The following is a 16,505-nucleotide window of genomic DNA, read 5'->3' as shown; positions in this document are numbered from 1 at the left end:
CCCAAGCTGTCTCTAGATTCAGGTTCCCAAGACCTGGGTCTGTTTACCCTGATTTTGGGCATCTTACCAGAGTATCCAAAGCAGCTGTGTGATTTTCCTGGGTGCCTTGTAGGCTCACTGGAAGGAGCTGTGGCCCCCCACAGGCTGCACCTTCCTGAGCCACTTTCCCCGTGGCACAGGGACACAGGCACAGGGACACAGGCACAGGGACACAGGCACAGGGACACAGGCACAGGTGCCCAGAGCACCTGGGGCTGCCCCTGCATCCCTGGCAGTGCCCAAGGCCGGGTTGGACAGGGCTTGGAGCAGCCTGGGACAGTGGGAGGTGTCCCTGCCATGGCAGGGGTGGCACTGGGTGGTTTTTAAGGTCTTTTCCACCCCAAACCATTCCACGATCCTATCCCTGCTATGGACTGTGAGGCAGCTGCTATCATCACTTAAATATCCCAGTCTGAGCTTTGGTGGAGGGATGCTGAGCCCAAGTTCCTCAGATCATTCTATCCCATTAAACTGTTTTCCCAGTTTAATCCTGATTTGCTCTTTTTGGCTCAGAATCCACAGCTAAGCCCAGATTTTGTTTATCCCTCAATCTGATTTGGGCAGAATCAGCCAATAAACCCTGCAGCCTTCCCTGCTGGGATTTCAGCAATCAGGGCACTTTGCAGGAGCTGCTGCAGGCAGCCAGCAGAAAGATCTGTTCCAACTTTGCTGGGAATCCTTTCCCAGCCCTGCTGCCCTGTGCTGGCTCTGTGCCACCATTCCCACCATTCCCACCATCCCTCCAGCCCCCCTGTCCCCTCCTTGTCCCCTCATCCCCACCCTGCTGCTCCCTGCTCCCTGCAGCACACCCTCCCCATTCATGCTTTCATTCCCTTTATTCTCCAGGGAGCTGTCATTGTCATCCTTCCCCTAATTCCTGGTTTCATGTCCTGCAGCCTCACACTGAACTCCTTCCCCGGCACCAACAATGCAGATCCCAGCTCCTCTTTGAGCTGGGAACTCCCACTGCCCTGCTCTAATTGAATCACCTGCCTCATCACTCTGCTGGTGTGTCAGCACTTGCTTTCTCCTTGCTGCCCACCCTTCTGACACACTTTATCTTCACTCGCTTGCCTCTTCCTCTCCCTTTTTAACTGGAGCTGGAGGTAGAGATTACCTGGATCTGTCCCATGGAACCACATCCATTTTTTCAATCACAAACCAGGGGAAAGAAGGTGTCAGTCAGGTGTCAGTCAGGTGTGAGTGTTCTTAAGTTACCTGATACTGAAATGCACAGACACTGAACCAGCTGAGATTTATTTTCCAGAACGGCTGAGGAATCCTGTTGATCAGATCCCAATCATGATGAGTTTCCAGCTACCTCGGAGCACAGAAACTCTCTGTTGAAGACTTGGCAATTAACACGTCACTGGCACCAGCCACGGCCTGATGTTCAAATGTTCCTTTTTTCCAAGGTATTTGTAGTCACGATTGTATTTTATATTCTCCCCTGCTATTAGCACATTAATCAATCCCTGTATTTTAATATATTACATGTCACCTTTAAAGCCCCTGAGGCTGACAGAGTTTTGGGGGAAGGCAGGTTCTTCTCTCTCCAAGAATCTCCCCCAGCAATGGCCTTTCTAAAAATTCCTCTGCCATTTTCATTTCAAGTGACATTTTACTGGGAAGGATTTGAGCATATTCCATCTCAGCCTGAGTAAGTCTCTGGATATTGTTAGTCAATTAATAAAAATGTGAACAGCTTCCTGTGTGATGTGTGAGCGATAAACATTCAGCAAACCCTTCCTCCTCCCCTCCCTGCCTGTGAATTGCTCTGCTAAAAATAAAGGGAATGACAGAATTTCGGGGCTGTGTGACAAGAGGAGCCCTTCAGTCACTCGCAGCAGGCTGGCAGATCCTCCCGGATGGCGTTTGGAGCTGTTCTCAGCACCAGCCCTGCCGCTGCTCACCCCTGCACCGCTGGAACGGGGAAACAGCCCCGGAATGCAGCAGCTCTTCCCTGGACTGCCGGGAAACAGAGCACGGAGCTGCCGCTGCTCCAGCGGGATTTGCTTTTTGCTCCTCTCCCCTCACCAGTCACCCCGCCACGCACCCATGGCCGTGTTTTCCTTGGCCTCTCTCAGAACTGATGAGGTGATGGTTTTTAAGGATGTGGATAAACAAGCACTGAGACAGGCTGAGCCGAACACGTTTAATTGGATTTGTAACAGGAGATGGCTTTGAATATCAGGCTGCATTTTCTTGTCAGCATCTTCATTATTTTAAGGAATGTTTGCCTTGCTGTACTTGAGCGTTCACATTTATCTAGTGCTGGAAAATAACACCCAAATCACCGCAGAGCCAGTGCAGACGCTGCCTTTTGGGAGATGTTCTGCTGGATACACGGCAGATAACTGCTCTGAGCAGAATAAATGACTCAGGAGACAGGAAACGTTATGGGAGTACCTTTATTTTCCAGTTGCTTCAGCCTCCCTGCTCGGAGAGGATGAAAATCGGTGCAGTTATTTATTGTCTGGGCTGCAGAGAGCTGGGCAGTCTGGAGCTCATCCATGTGGACAGCTGGGTACACGGCTAAAACCTCCCCAGGAAAGTTTAATTGCTGCTGAGCGGGAGCTCAATGGCCATGAGAGATTAAACGAGCTTCTGCCACTGGAACCCGGCTCGGGGGCGATGGCCCGGGGCTGCTGTCCCTGTGCTGGGACAGGATTGGCAGTGCCACAGCCCATGGCACGGCACTGCTGTCCCTGTGCTGGGACAGACTGGCAGTGTCACAGTCCATGGCCCTCTGCTGGGACAGGACTGGCACTGTCACAGCCCATGTCCCTCTCCAGGCAGGACTGGCACTGTCACAGCCCATGTCCCTCTGCAGGACAGGACTGGCAGTGTCACAGCCCATGGCCTAGGACTGCTGTCCCTCTGCAGGACAGGACTGGCAGTGTCACAGCTCGTGTCCCTCTGCTGGGACAGGACTGGCAGTGTCACAGCCCATGGCCCTCTCCAGGATAGGATGGCAGTGCCAGGTCCCAGAGCTGCACCTGCTGCCTCGGCTGCCACCTGCTCTGCAGCTTCAGGGGAGCCAAATGCCCCAGGAAAATAAATAAAAATCCTGGTTTTATCGGGAAATTCCTCCTTTGCCCTTGCTGACACCAGCTGAAATAGGGAATGTTAATCAGTGCTTGTACTGAATGCCTCAGGGAGAGCTTTATCACAGAATCATGGAATCGTGGAATTGCTTGGCTTGGAAGGGACCTTAAAAACCATCCAGTTCCAACGCCCTTGTCACGGGCAGGGACAGCTAACACTGGATCAGAGTAGGGCTGTGTCAGGGAAAGGAGAGCTCCTCCTTCCCTCACGGCACCTGAGCGGAAGCCACGGAGGATGGCAGGGATCAGGGAGCCATGCAGGGCTGCAGGGATCAGGGAGCCATGCAGGATGGCAGGGGTCAGGGAGCCATGCAGGATAGCAGGGATCAGGGAGCCATGCAGGATTTCATGGATCAGGGAGCCATGCAGGACTGCAGGGATCAGGGAGCCATGCAGGACTGCAGGGATCAGGGAGCCATGCAGGGCTGCAGGGATCAGGGAGCCATGCAGGATTTCATGGATCAGGGAGCCATGCAGGGCTGCAGGGATCAGGGAGCCATGCAGGGCTGCAGGGATCAGGGAGCCATGCAGGATTTCATGGATCAGGGAGCCATGCAGGGCTGCAGGGATCAGGGAGCCATGCAGGACGGCAGGGATCAGGGAGCCATGCAGGATTTCATGGATCAGGGAGCCATGCAGGGCTGCAGGGATCAGGGAGCCATGCAGGATGGCAGGGATCAGGGAGCCATGCAGGATTTCATGGATCAGAGAGCCATGCAGGGCTGCAGGGATCAGGGAGCCATGCAGGATTTCATGGATCAGGGAGCCATGCAGGGCTGCAGGGATCAGGGAGCCATGCAGGATTTCATGGATCAGGGAGCCATGCAGGATTTCATGGATCAGGGAGCCATGCAGGGCTGCAGGGATCAGGGAGCCATGCAGGATTTCATGGATCAGGGAGCCATGCAGGATGGCAGGGATCAGGGAGTCATGCAGGGCTGCAGGGATCAGGGAGCCATGCAGGATTTCGTGGCTCAGGAAGTGATGCAGGACTCACACCCAGGCCCAAAGGTGTCCATGGAGGGGTTCATCTCATCTTCTCCACCTGCCCAGACTATGGAGCATCTCCCCAAGCTCTGAGTCTGTCCTTTCAACCCAAGTGGGAAATGGTTCCTGCCAGACCCCCAGAGACCCCACTCCCGTTGGAGAGCTTGGGAGTGAGCTGAATGGAACTCTCATGGGCGAAAATCCCATCTCCTTTCCTGCTGACACCAGGACTGTCTCAAAATGCCCGATGTGGGGTTTCCATGTCCATCCATCACCAAGGGGCTCCAGGAGAGCTGGAGAGGGACTTGGACAAGGGATGGAGGGACAGGACACAGGGAATGGCTTCCACTGCCAGAGGGCAGAGTTAGGACAAGAGGAGAAACATCAGGAAGGTTTTATTCACAGAAGGGGTGGATGGGCTCTGGCAGGGGCTGCCCAGGGAGGTGTGGAGTGCCCATCCCTGGAGGTGTCCAGGGAAGGTCTGGAGGTGGCACTCAGTGCTCTGGGCTGGGGACAAGGGACATCGGGCACAGCTGGGACTCGATGTCTGGAAGGGCTTTTCCAGCCCCGGCCATTCTGTGACCCTGTGAGATGGGAAACTTCTCCCGGCACAGGTCACCAGCCGCGGCTGCCCCGGGTCCCTGGCGGTGTCCCCAGCCAGCTTGCGCGGAGTGCCCCGGGCAGCGGCAGGGTCCGTGCCCCGGCAGCTCGGGCCGCTCCGCTCCGGCCTCGCCACACGCCCCGCGCTCCCGGCCGGTCCCTGCCTGGCACTCCTGGTCGGTCCCGGTCACTCCCCGCTGGTCACTCCCCGCCAGTCCCGGTCACTCCCCCGGTCACTCCCCCTGTCACTCCCCCGGTCACTTTCCCGGTCACTCCCCCTGTCACTCCCCCTGTCACTCCCCCTGTCACTCCCCCGGTCACTCCCCCTGTCACTCCCCCGGTCACTTTCCCCCGGTCACTTTCCCCTGTCACTTTCCCGGTCACACCCCCGGTCACTTTCCCCCGGTCACTTTCCCCTGTCACTTTCCCCCGGTCACTTTCCCCCGGTCACTTTCCCCCGGTCACTTTCCCCCGTCACTTTCCCCCGGTCACTTTCCCCCGGTCACTTTCTCCCGGTCACTTTCTCCCGGTCACTTTCCCCCGGTCACTTTCCCCCGTCACTTTCCCCCGGTCACTTTCCCCCGGTCACTTTCCCCCGGTCACTTTCCCGGTCACTCCCCCGGTCACTTTCCCCCGGTCTGTCCCGGTCACTCCCCCGGTCACTCCCCGCCGGTCCCGGTCACTCCCCCGGTCACTCCCCCGGTCACTCCCCCGGTCACTCCCCGCCGGTCCCGGTCACTCCCCCGGTCACTGCCGGCCCCGCCCCCGGCTCCATCCGGGCATTTCCCCTGCCCGCCAAAACCCCCGCGCGCGCGCTCCCGCACCCCCGCCCCGCCAATCACCGCGCGGGAGGCGGAGCTCGCGCCCCGGCCCCGCCCCCTCACCCACCAATCGCGGCTCGGGGAGGGGGCGTTGCCCGCCCGCGCGTGCGCCCGCGGCGCGAGCGCGAGTCCCTGGCGACGGGGCGGCCCCGGCGGAGAGCGGGACACGGGGACACACACACGGACACGGGGACACGGGGATACACTGACACGGCGGCCCCGTCCCGCCCCGCCGCCATGGAGCACGGCCAGCAGGAGGAGGAGGAGGCGGAGGAGCGGGTTCCGGTAAGCGCGGGGCTCGGGCGGGCGGGAGCAGCCGCTCACCGTCCGGAGCGGTGTTTGGTACGCGTGTGTGCGTGTGCACGTGTTCCTGTGTGTCTCTGTGTGCCTGTGTGTGCGTGTCCCTGCGTGTCTGTGTGTGCCTGTGTGCGTGTGTCTGTGTCCCTGTGTGTGTCTGTGTCCCTGCGTGTGTCTGTGTCCCTGCGTGTCTGTGACCCTGCGTGTCTGTGTCCCTGTGTGTGTCCCTGTGTGTCCCTGCGTGTCTGTGTGTCTGTGTGTGCCTGTGTCCGCGCGTGTCCCTGTGTCCCTGCGTGTCTGTGTCCCTGTGTGTGTCCCTGTGTGCACGTGTCCCTGTGTGTCCCTGCGTGTCTGTGTGTCTGTGTGTGCCTGTGTCCGCGTGTGTCCCTGTGCGTGTCCCTGTCCCTGCGTGTCCCTGCGTGTCCCTGTGTGTCCGGGCACTCCTGCTGGCTGTCCCGCCGGCCCTGGCACAGCCGGCCCAGTGTCACCGTGCCCTGTCCTGTCGCAGGGCTGTGGCCGGGTCACTGTCCCCCGTGGCCGGCCTGGTCCCTCTCCCCCTGGGGAGGGGTGGCAGTGGCGCTGGGTTCCTCCTCTCCTGGGAGAAGGCTGTGTCCTGTTATTATGCTGATGATGGTTTAATAATTCTGAGTTACTCTGCTCGCTCCGGGCCTTGCTTTGCCCTGCAGACGGGTGAGTGTGGCTGCCCGAGTCACCGACCTGCAGGGAAGTCAGGCACAGAGGGGCTGCAGTCATGGCTTGATTGGGAGGGACCTTAAAAATCACCCAGTGCCACCCCTGCCATGGCAGGGACACCTCCCACTGTCCCAGGCTGCTCCAGCCCCAGGGTCCAGCCTGGCCTGGGGCACTGCCAGGGATCCAGGGGCAGCCACAGCTGCTCTGGCACCCTGTGCCAGGGCCTGCCCACCTGCCAGGGAAGGATTTATTCCCAATATTGAATCTAAATCTCTCACCGTTCAATTTAAAGCAGTTCCCCCTTATCCTTTCAGTATGTCAGTGTAAAAAGTTGTTCTTTTTTAAAAGCTACCTTTAAGTGCTGGAGGTCTCCCTGGAGCCTTCTTTTTTTCCATGGAGGGCCCATACACGGCTCTGTGCACCTGCCTGTGCTCATATCTGTGCTGGAGACTGGGAAGAGATCCCTGGAAGCATCCCCGTCACATCCACGCAGGAATCAGTGTCCAGCTGAGCTGGCACCTGGTGAGAGCATTGGGCAGGCCCTTCCTGTGGTGCTGCACTGTGCTGGCACTTGGTGATAATTGTCCCCTGTTCCCAGAGTGAAAAGCCCCAGGTGGTGACAGCTCCAGAGCCAGGAAGGAGCTCAGAGGTGCAGCAGCCACGTGGAAAGCAGAGGTAGATGCCTTATCAGCTTTTAGAAACACTCCCTGGCAGGAAGGACAGGCTGGTACAGCTTCAGTCTGACAGGACAAATAATAAAAACTGGAACAAGGGATGGGAACAGCCTGGGAATAACTGGGGCATCCTAAAGGCAAGTCTGGCTTTGATGGACAGGGGAGCTCAGTGTGGTTTGCTGCAGTTTCCATAAACCTTGTGCAGCCTCTTCCCAGTGTTTTCAGGAAGGATGACTCTCTGCAGGGCAGCAGGGCTGGCTCTTGCACTGCTGCTTACTCTCACGTGTATTTAAATAGAAATGCTCTTCCTTTGAGTGCTGATTTACGGGCGACTTTCCCAGTCACTTTGATTCCAGCTTGGGTGTTGTAAAGCAGTGAATTCACCTGCTGGTTTTTGTGTCACCCTCGCTCTCCTCATCACAGGTCAGCTCGTTTGGGTCCCTTTTGGGTGTCAGTGTTGCTGTTTCCTGGTGGCCGTTGCTTCCCTCTCTGTTTGTTTTGCCCTGGGCTGTGAGTGCTGCTCTGACAACCCGAGCTGGGCTCTGGAAGTCCTGACCGGAGCTGAGCCAGCCCCTTGCTGCTGCTCCCGGGGCTGCAGGTGCACCCAGGGCAGGCAGGAGCAGCTTCTGCTGCCCCAGGGTTCCCCAGACACCTCTGCTGTGTCCTGCTGTTCCATTCTGACATGGTTTCAGCTCGTTTCAGAAAATCACCTCTCTTGGTGGCTTCTACAGGCGAGGCTGGAGTTTCCCAGGGATATCCCAAGGATCCAGCCCAGCAGGAGCAGGAGTCACCGGTGCTGCTGTGCCCTGCTCACCTGGCCTGGCCTCTGTGGGGTTTGTCACATGCTGTGACAGAAACCAGCACAGGTTTGCAGTGGACTGGGGTTCAAATGAGCTTTAAAAACTTCCATTCAGCATTCCCTCAGGTTTCTGCTCCCTGAGCAGAGGCTGGGAGTGATGTCCCAGCCATGGCCCAGGGTGTGGTAATTTCAAGGTGTTATGGGCATTACAGCAGTGGGGAGGAATTGTGTAACCCACAGAAGGAGGCTCCTTGCTGTTTGTACCACTTCTGGCTTTATCAGCTTTGTCCATTTCCTCTTTCAGTTTATTTTTGATGCTGAGGATGATTTAAGCCCTGCCTTACCAAGCTTTTGATTCTACATTTAGCTAAACTTGAGTGTGACAGGTGTGACCCAGAAGGATCAGTTTTCTGGTTTTCATTCTTAAATTCTGCAAATTGATGGCCACATCCCAGAATGTCCATAATTCTTGAAATTCTGCTTTCTGCTTTTCCTTTCTTAAAGGAACAGCAAGCTAAGGTACCTGCAGGACAGGGGCTGTTGGTGGTGCCTGCAGGACAGGAGATGTTGGTGGTGCCTGCAGGACAGGAGATGTTGGTGATGGCTGCAGGACAGGAGATGTTGGTGGTGCCTGCAGGACAGGAGCTGTTGGTGATGGTTGCAGGACAGGAGATGTTGGTGGCTGCAGGACAGGAGATGGTGGTGGTGCCTGCAGGACAGGAGATGTTGGTGATGGCTGCAGGACAGGAGATGTTGGTGGTGCCTGCAGGACAGGAGATGTTGGTGATGGCTGCAGGACAGGAGATGGTGGTGGTGCCTGCAGGACAGGAGATGTTGGTGATGGCTGCAGGACAGGAGATGGTGGTGGTGCCTGCAGGACAGGAGATGGTGGTGGTGCCTGCAGGACAGGAGATGGTGGTGATGGTTGCAGGACAGGAGATGGTGGTGGTACCTGCAGGTCAGGAGATGGTGGTGGTGCCTGCAGGACAGGAGATGGTGGTGATGGTTGCAGGACAGGAGATGGTGGTGGTGCCTGCAGGTCAGGAGATGGTGGTGATAAGTACAGGACAGGAGATGTTGGTGGTGCCTGCAGGACAGGAGATGTTGGTGGTGCCTGCAGGACAGGAGATGGTGGTGATAAGTACAGGACAGGAGCTGTTGGTGATGAGCGCAGGACAGGAGATGTTGGTGATAAGTACAGGACAGGAGATGTTGGTGCCTGCAGGACAGGAGATGGTGGTGGTGCCTGCAGGACAGGAGATGTTGGTGGTGCCTGCAGGACAGGAGATGGTGGTGATAAGTACAGGACAGGAGATGGTGGTGGTGCCTGCAGGACAGGAGATGGTGGTGGTGCCTGCAGGACAGGAGATGGTGGTGATAAGTGCAGGACAGGAGATGGTGGTGATAAGTGCAGGACAGGAGATGGTGGTGATAAGTGCAGGACAGGAGATGGTGGTGATAAGTGCAGGACAGGAGATGGTGGTGATAAGTGCAGGACAGGAGATGTTGGTGATAAGTACAGGACAGGAGATGTTGGTGGTGCCTGCAGGACAGGAGATGATGGTGATAAGTACAGGACAGGAGCTGTTGGTGGTACCTGCTGCTGTTGGGGTCTCTTTCAGGAAGGGAGCAGGGAGGGCCTGCATAGCCCGTGCCTGGCCAGCTGCTCAAGCCCCACTGCTCCTGCCCCTCTGGGGCAGTTGTGCCGTCCCTGTGAGCTGGGGCTGGCTGTGGGTGACAGCTGGGGACAGTGCCAGGCGGGGGGCCCAGGCTGCCATTCCCTGGGCCTGGCCAGCTGGATTAACGGCCCCAGAGCAGTCCTGAGCAGGGGCTCTGGGAAATGAGGGATGAGATGCTCACTGAGGGGTGAAATCCTGCCAATTCAGGGCTGCCTGGGGCCAGCGGGGTCAGGGGGAGGTGTTGGTGCCTCTGCTTCAGGCTCCGTGCATAAAGGCACCACTGGCAGCTGCAGGGAAATTCCCTCCTTGGCCACAGCTGGATCCTGCCTGGGGCTGCCAGGACAAGGGACAGGTCACTGGAGTGGCCTGAGCCTGGTGGGGCCACGAGGGCATCAGGGCTGGGACACAGCACAGGAGTCTGGGCTGGGGAGGAGGAGGAAGGTGGGGAGGAGGCAGTGGTGCTTCCCTGCCTGAACAGGGGTTTGGAGAAGGCAGGGGAGGCTCCTGGAGGGACACAGGGCTGGGACACACTGCAGTGAGAGGTGTCAGAGCAGGAGAAATCCCTGGAGGGACACAGAGATGGGACACACTGCAGTGAGAGGTGTCAGAGCAGGAGAAATCCCTGGAGGGGCACAGGGCTGGGACACGCTGCAGTGAGAGGTGTCAGAGCAGGAAAAGTCCCTGGAGGGACACAGAGATGGGACACACTGCAGTGAGAGGTGTCAGAGCAGGAAAAGTCCCTGGAGGGACACAGAGATGGGACACACTGCAGTGAGAGGTGTCAGAGCAGGGAAAATCCCTGGAGGGACACAGAGATGGGACACACTGCAGTGAGAGGTGTCAGAGCAGGAGAGATCCCTGGAGGGGCACAGGGATGGGACACACTGCAGTGTGTCAGAGCAGGAGAAATTCCAGCTGGAGCTGAGGGAATCAGCCTTTATGAAGGGAGTAGTGAAATGCAGGACCCCACACAGGGACAGAGATCCTTGGAAACAGTCACAGGCTGGCCCTGCAGAGCTCAGATACCTTGTGGTCACCTGATAAAACCTGTGCTTCAGGCACTCAGGGGGGTGACAGTGCCCTGCCAGGGAGGTGACAGGGTGTGACAATGCCCACAGTGTGTGACAGAGCCCTGCCAGGGCAGTGACAGTGTGGGACAGTGCCCACAGTGGGTGACAGTGCCCTGCCAGGGGGGTGACAGTGTGTGACAGTGCCCACAGTGTGTGACAGAGCCCTGCCAGGGCAGTGACAGTATGGGACAGTGCCCACAGTGGGTGACAGTGCCCTGCCAGGGGGGTGACAGTGGCCACAGTGGGTGACAGTGCCCTGCCAGGGGGGTGACAGTGGCCACAGTGGGTGACAGTGCCCTGCCAAGGGATGACAGTGCCCACAGGTGTGGCTGTGAGCAGGGAGTGCTGTTCCCTTGTCTTTCCTGGCCAGAGGGAGCCTTGGTCACAGCAGCAGTGGGTCTCCCTGTGGCTTTTGGCCTCTCCATGAACCTGTTGGTGCCGGGACCCCGACAGGGATTTTCTGCTCCTGGGGTCCCACACGGTGCCCGCAGTGCCTGAGGGGTGCTGGGGAACACCCAGGCTCTCCTCTGGGCAGCGCTGGCAGCACAGCCCTGGCACTTTGCTGTGTCAGGAGCCGTGGCTGATGTGGCTGTGCTGGGTCTCATCTCCTGTGGGCCTTGGGAAGCCCCAGGATTGCTGCACAAAGGAAAGCAGTTCAGAACTGAGCACATCTGCTGCTGGTGCTGCCCTTGTGGCCGGAGGGAATGTCTGGGTGTGGAAGTTTCTCCAGTCCTGGCTGGAGAAACGAGCTGCAGCTCCAATGATTTGTGTTTCTCTTACCTGGCAGCACCAACTCATTGTTACATTTCTCTGACTCATTGAAATCTGTGTTATTTATTGGCATGTTCACAGATGAACTTCTAGTGCTGAGCTGTGTGCAGACAGTGGGAATTGTAATTCATTTCAGTAGCTGGACTTAAATGCTAATGATTTGTATTTAATTTGTGCCACTGGGCTTCTGGCCAAAAAAAAAAAAAGATCTAAAACTTGATTGTGCAGTTTAATGAGACTTTGATTTTTTATGAACATTTTTTGCACATGTAGCAGGGTTGATCCGGACTGTAAAGCCACAATAAATGGAATTGTTGAGTTGTGGTGGATTGCAGTCGCATCTGTGGGCATTGAGGGAACTGTGAATTGTGCATGGCCTCCGAAGGGACTTTGCAGGAGCTGCTCTCCTTTTCCTCCTGCCCATCCTGAGCTGGGAGCTGCTCCTTGGAGGAGCGGGACAGCAGGACAGCAGGACAGCAGGACAGTGGGACAGCAGGACAGTGGGACAGCAGGACAGTGGGACAGCAGGACAGCGGGACAGCAGGACAGCGGGACAGCAGGACAGCAGGACAGTGGGACAGCAGGACAGTGGGACAGCAGGACAGTGGGACAGCAGGACAGCAGGACAGTGGGACAGCGGGACAGCGGGACAGCAGGACAGCGGGACAGCAGGACAGCATCCCGAGTGTCTGCAGGGGCTTCCTGCAGTCCCTGGGGCACAGCAGCTGCTCCCTGTGCTTCCAGGTGGGTTCCTCTGTGGATCCCTGGGTGGATCCCTGGTTTTCTGGGTGATCCCTGGGTGGATCCCTGGTTTTCCAGGTGGATCCCTGTTTTTTTTCCCCAGTTGATTCCCTGAGTGAACCCCAGGTTTTTCGGGTGGATCCCAGGTTTTCCAGGTGGCTCTCCAGTTTCCCAGGTGGATCCCCAGGTAGACTCCCGATTTTTCTAGGTGGATCCCCAGGTGGATCCCAGGTTTTTCCAGGTGGATCCCTGCTTTCCTGAGTGGATCCCTGGTTTCCTGGGTGGATCTCACTTTTACTAGGTGGATCCCGGGTTTCCCAGCCAGATCCCTGGGTGGATCCCAGGTTTCCCAGCCAGATCCCTGGGTGGATCCCAGGTTTCCCAGGCTCTCCCAGGTGCATTCCCTGTGTCCTGCCCTGCAGCAGAGGCTGCTGACTCCCAGTGGCCCCGGGCTCTCACTGCACTGCGGGCCAGGGGAGCCAGGCCAGGCTGGGAAACCTCAGCTCCTGTTTGAGACAGGTCCCACAGCTCTGAGGGACTGCCATGGACACGAGGTGAGGCACAAATGCCAACCAGAACAGCTTTAAATCACTGCCATGGTCAGTTTGGACATGAAGTGAGGCACAAATGCCAACCAGAACAGCTTTAAATCACTGCCATGGTCAGTTTGGACATGAAGTGAGGCACAAATGCCAACCAGAACAGCTTTAAATCACTGCCATGGTCAGTTCAGACACAAAGTGAGGCACAAATGCCAACCAGAACAGCTTTAAATCACTGCCATGGTCAGTTTGGACACAAAGTGAGGCACAAATGGAAACCAGAACAGCTTTAAATCACTGCCATGGTCAGTTTGGACATGAAGTGAGGCACAAATGCCAACCAGAACAGCTTTAAATCACTGCCATGGTCAGTTCAGACACAAAGTGAGGCACAAATGCCAACCAGAACAGCTTTAAATCACTGCCATGGTCAGTTTGGACACAAAGTGAGGCACAAATGCCAACCAGAACAGCTTTAAATCACTGCCATGGTCAGTTTGGACACAAAGTGAGGCACAAATGGAAACCAGAGCCTTTCATGGTGTCCCACATAACAAACATCAGGGCGAGAGGTTGTGCCAGGGGAGGTTTAGGTTGGATATTAGGGAAGATTTCTTCCCAGAAGGGGTTGCCAGCCTGGAGCAGGCTGCCCAGGGCGGGCAGGAGGCTCTGGCAGTGTTCAGGTGTGGTGTGTGGTTCCGTGGGGGCTCTGGCAGTGCTGGGCTGTGGTTGTGTGGGGGACATCAGAGGGTGTTTCTGGTGTCCTGGGGAGGTCAGGCAGATGGCATTAGTTATCCAGGGAGATCTCCTTCCCTTGTCTCCCTGGAGTTTTGCTTTGTTCTCCTGTGTTCTGTTGTGGATGTTTTCTGTGGGGCACAGTAACATCAGGAGAGCTCACCTGGATGTTGAAAGTAGTTCAAACCCGAGGAACATTGGTATTTCTGTCCCTGAACTGCAGCAGGAGTTCAGAGCTGCTTTCCCAGCTCTTTAATTCATGGCACTGTGTGCTGTGGGGGTGGCTGTAATTCAGCTTTATTTCTGTCTTTACCCTCTTTATGAATTTAGCAGCAGAACCGATGTATTGAATTTCACAAAGGAAAACGTTGAATTTTCTTCCTTTGACTTAAATGATATGGGAGCCCTCAGAGATGATTACCCTCATTTGGTAAATCCTTCCTCCTGCTGGCAGCTCCTCGTTCCGTGCCTGGTACACCCCGTGCTAACGTGGGGCAGTTCCTCTCCTGGATCTGTGCTCAGTGGTGCTCTCTGGAACGGGGATTAGAACAGGAATAATGCAGCAGGGCGTGCTGCTGCCCCCCTGCAGCTCTCCCCTGCAAGGAGGGATTGTTCTGCAGGGTTTATCCCGTGGGAGCTGCCCCTGGCTCGTGGGAATGGCAGGGGATCCTGCCTGGCTGGGAGGTGGCAGAAGGGATGAGCTCTCCCCGAGGCTGTGGTGGGGTGCCCGTCCCTGGAGGTGCCCAGGGAATCCTTGGAGGTGGCACTCAGGGCTCTGGGCTGGGCTCAGCTGGGACTGGATGGGCTGGGAGGGCTTTTCCAGCCTCAGGGATTCCAGGATTCTCTGCCTTCAGTGTCTTAGGTGTGGTTGGCTTTTGGTCCTCTTCAGAGCATCACGTTTGGAGAAATGCAGAGGTGGTGAATGCACTCGTGAAAAACTTGACATTTTGTGTTTTTTGAAGGAAATTTTGAAAGAGTAAACTCTCCAGAGGAGTCTTAGCTTTTTCCTGGCGTGATTTTATGGAATATATTGGTGCTGAAGGGGGGTGCTGTGCTGCCCTGGGCAGTGCTGGGCTCTGCAGGGAGGGCTCTGAGCACCCCTGTTGGACAGACCCAGCTCTGCAGGACAGGCAGCCCAGAGGCCAAAACCCTTTCTAAGGGTTTTATTGTCTTTAATTCCATTAGCAATCTCGTAGAAGGGTGAGACACAGCAGATGTAACACTCAGTGCTGTTCTATCAGAGGCCAGGCTATCTCTTTGTTACAATGCCTTATAAATGTTTTTCAGCCTGTCAGCTTTTGCCACACAATGCTGCTAATCCTTCCAACACCCATCACCTGTTATTTTACCCCACCAGCTCTTGCTACAATGCATCTTTCAGGGTTCTAATTCTCCAGAAGATCTGCTCTGTTTGCAGGGCCATCCTTTGAGAGCTGTTTCCAGTTAATCTCTCTCCATGTCTGTCCAATTCCATGGCCTAAGTCAGCACCCCTTACCCCAGAGTTTACACACAGGTGTACCAGACTGTGTGAGCCTTCAGTCAGGCTTGGGGAATCCTCTACAAACCCATTTCTCACATCTGCCCCTCTTTCTTGAGCTGTGAAAACTTCTTTGCTGTCCTTATTCATCATGTGCTGCACACAGTGAAGTACACAAGGCACTATTACTGATATTGCTACTCTATTAATCTAATTAATCTATATTGCTACTATGTTAATTAATAATTATATATAATTATATTCTTTACTAATATTGCTGCTGTAGCAATCAATACATGTAAACCTATTTCCAAAGCTCCTTTAGCCCAGGTGCAGAGCTGCATCCTCTGCAGGTGCATTTCTGCAGCCCCAGAGCTGCACTGGAGCTGCCTGGAGCCCTCCCTGCTCCTCCTGCTGGTGGAATTTCGGAGCCTGGGGAGCTCCTTGGCTCGAGCTGTGCCCCGGAGCTGCTGGGAGCTCTCTGTGTGCAGAGGTGGCATCAGAGCTCATTCATCAGCATTTCCTCAGCAGCTCCTCCTTGAGAGATCTGCACGTGTTGGCTCTGCTCTCCCAAAACAAGGCTGTGCCAGATTCTGCTGGGAACTGAGCGGGTTTGGGAGAGTGGAGGTGCAAAGGGAGTGTTGGGGAGGAGGGAGCGTTTCTGGGGAAGAAATTACCTGGAAGCTGAATCTGAGCTCTTTATTCTTCTGTAATCTCATTTCATCCCGTTTGCCCTTGCTCAGATGAAATTCCCTCTCCCAGGAATGTTCTTGAAGTTGACAGTGAATTGTCACTATTATTTTTTCATTCTATAATGAAGTGTTTTGGTAAAAGATTAAAATATGATGGGCAGAAGAAGCCTGTTCAGGTTGATGATGGGGTTTCTGCCATTTTCAACACCAGGTGCATTGAAATGCACAGAAAAAGGCACGAGGTAGATGGAGAAGATTAATTTGTGATGGCTGTAGTTTCTTTTTTTAGATGTTATGTATTGATTAAAATAAATTGCATGAGTAAATGGTCAGGAGCGAGCTGACCTTGCTGAAGTTGCAGCATGGACGAGCAGTTTTGTGATAGATTTTGAACCATCCTCAGCTTCCATTCACACCCCCAGCTCTGCAGGGCAGAGGGGTGAGGCAGAGTCCCGTGACAGGTTAGCTCCTCTGGAGGGACTGTTCCCATTGCAGGAGAGAGCTGAGATGCTGAATTTGAACCATTTCCATTGGAGCAGCTCTGTGTTCTGGACTGTCCTCATTCGTTCTGGGAAATCCCTTTCAGTCTGTGACCCTGTGCTGTCCCCACCTCACCCTCCCTGCTGTTCCCCAGGGCTTGTGTCTGGGATTTTGGGCTGCCAGCTCCATCCCTGCAGCATTTCTGAGTCCCCAGAGATAACCCCTGTGAGAACCTGGCTGGGAGAAGCTCTTCAGTGTCCTCAGGCAGGGGGTTAGAGGGGAGAAATCCCCCTGAGCTCA

General features: G+C 55.8%; 1 protein-coding gene across 1 annotated transcript in view; it reads left to right on the top strand.

Moving 5' to 3' along the window:
- The first annotated feature begins 5,649 nt into the window (after positions 1-5,649).
- Positions 5,650-16,505, top strand: part of ALMS1 (ALMS1 centrosome and basal body associated protein) — a 60,876-nt gene continuing 50,020 nt past the window's right edge. The window contains exon 1 of the mRNA XM_063401235.1: positions 5,650-5,839. Coding sequence (XP_063257305.1) covers positions 5,792-5,839 — 48 coding nt within the window. The 5' untranslated portion in view covers positions 5,650-5,791. The remainder of the gene's footprint in view (positions 5,840-16,505) is intronic.

This window comes from Prinia subflava, chromosome 7, assembly GCF_021018805.1.
Source record: "Prinia subflava isolate CZ2003 ecotype Zambia chromosome 7, Cam_Psub_1.2, whole genome shotgun sequence".
Lineage (NCBI taxonomy): Eukaryota > Metazoa > Chordata > Aves > Passeriformes > Cisticolidae > Prinia > Prinia subflava.
The sequence above is the reverse complement of the archived record's forward strand: the minus strand, read 5'-3'. Positions and strand labels throughout refer to the sequence as shown.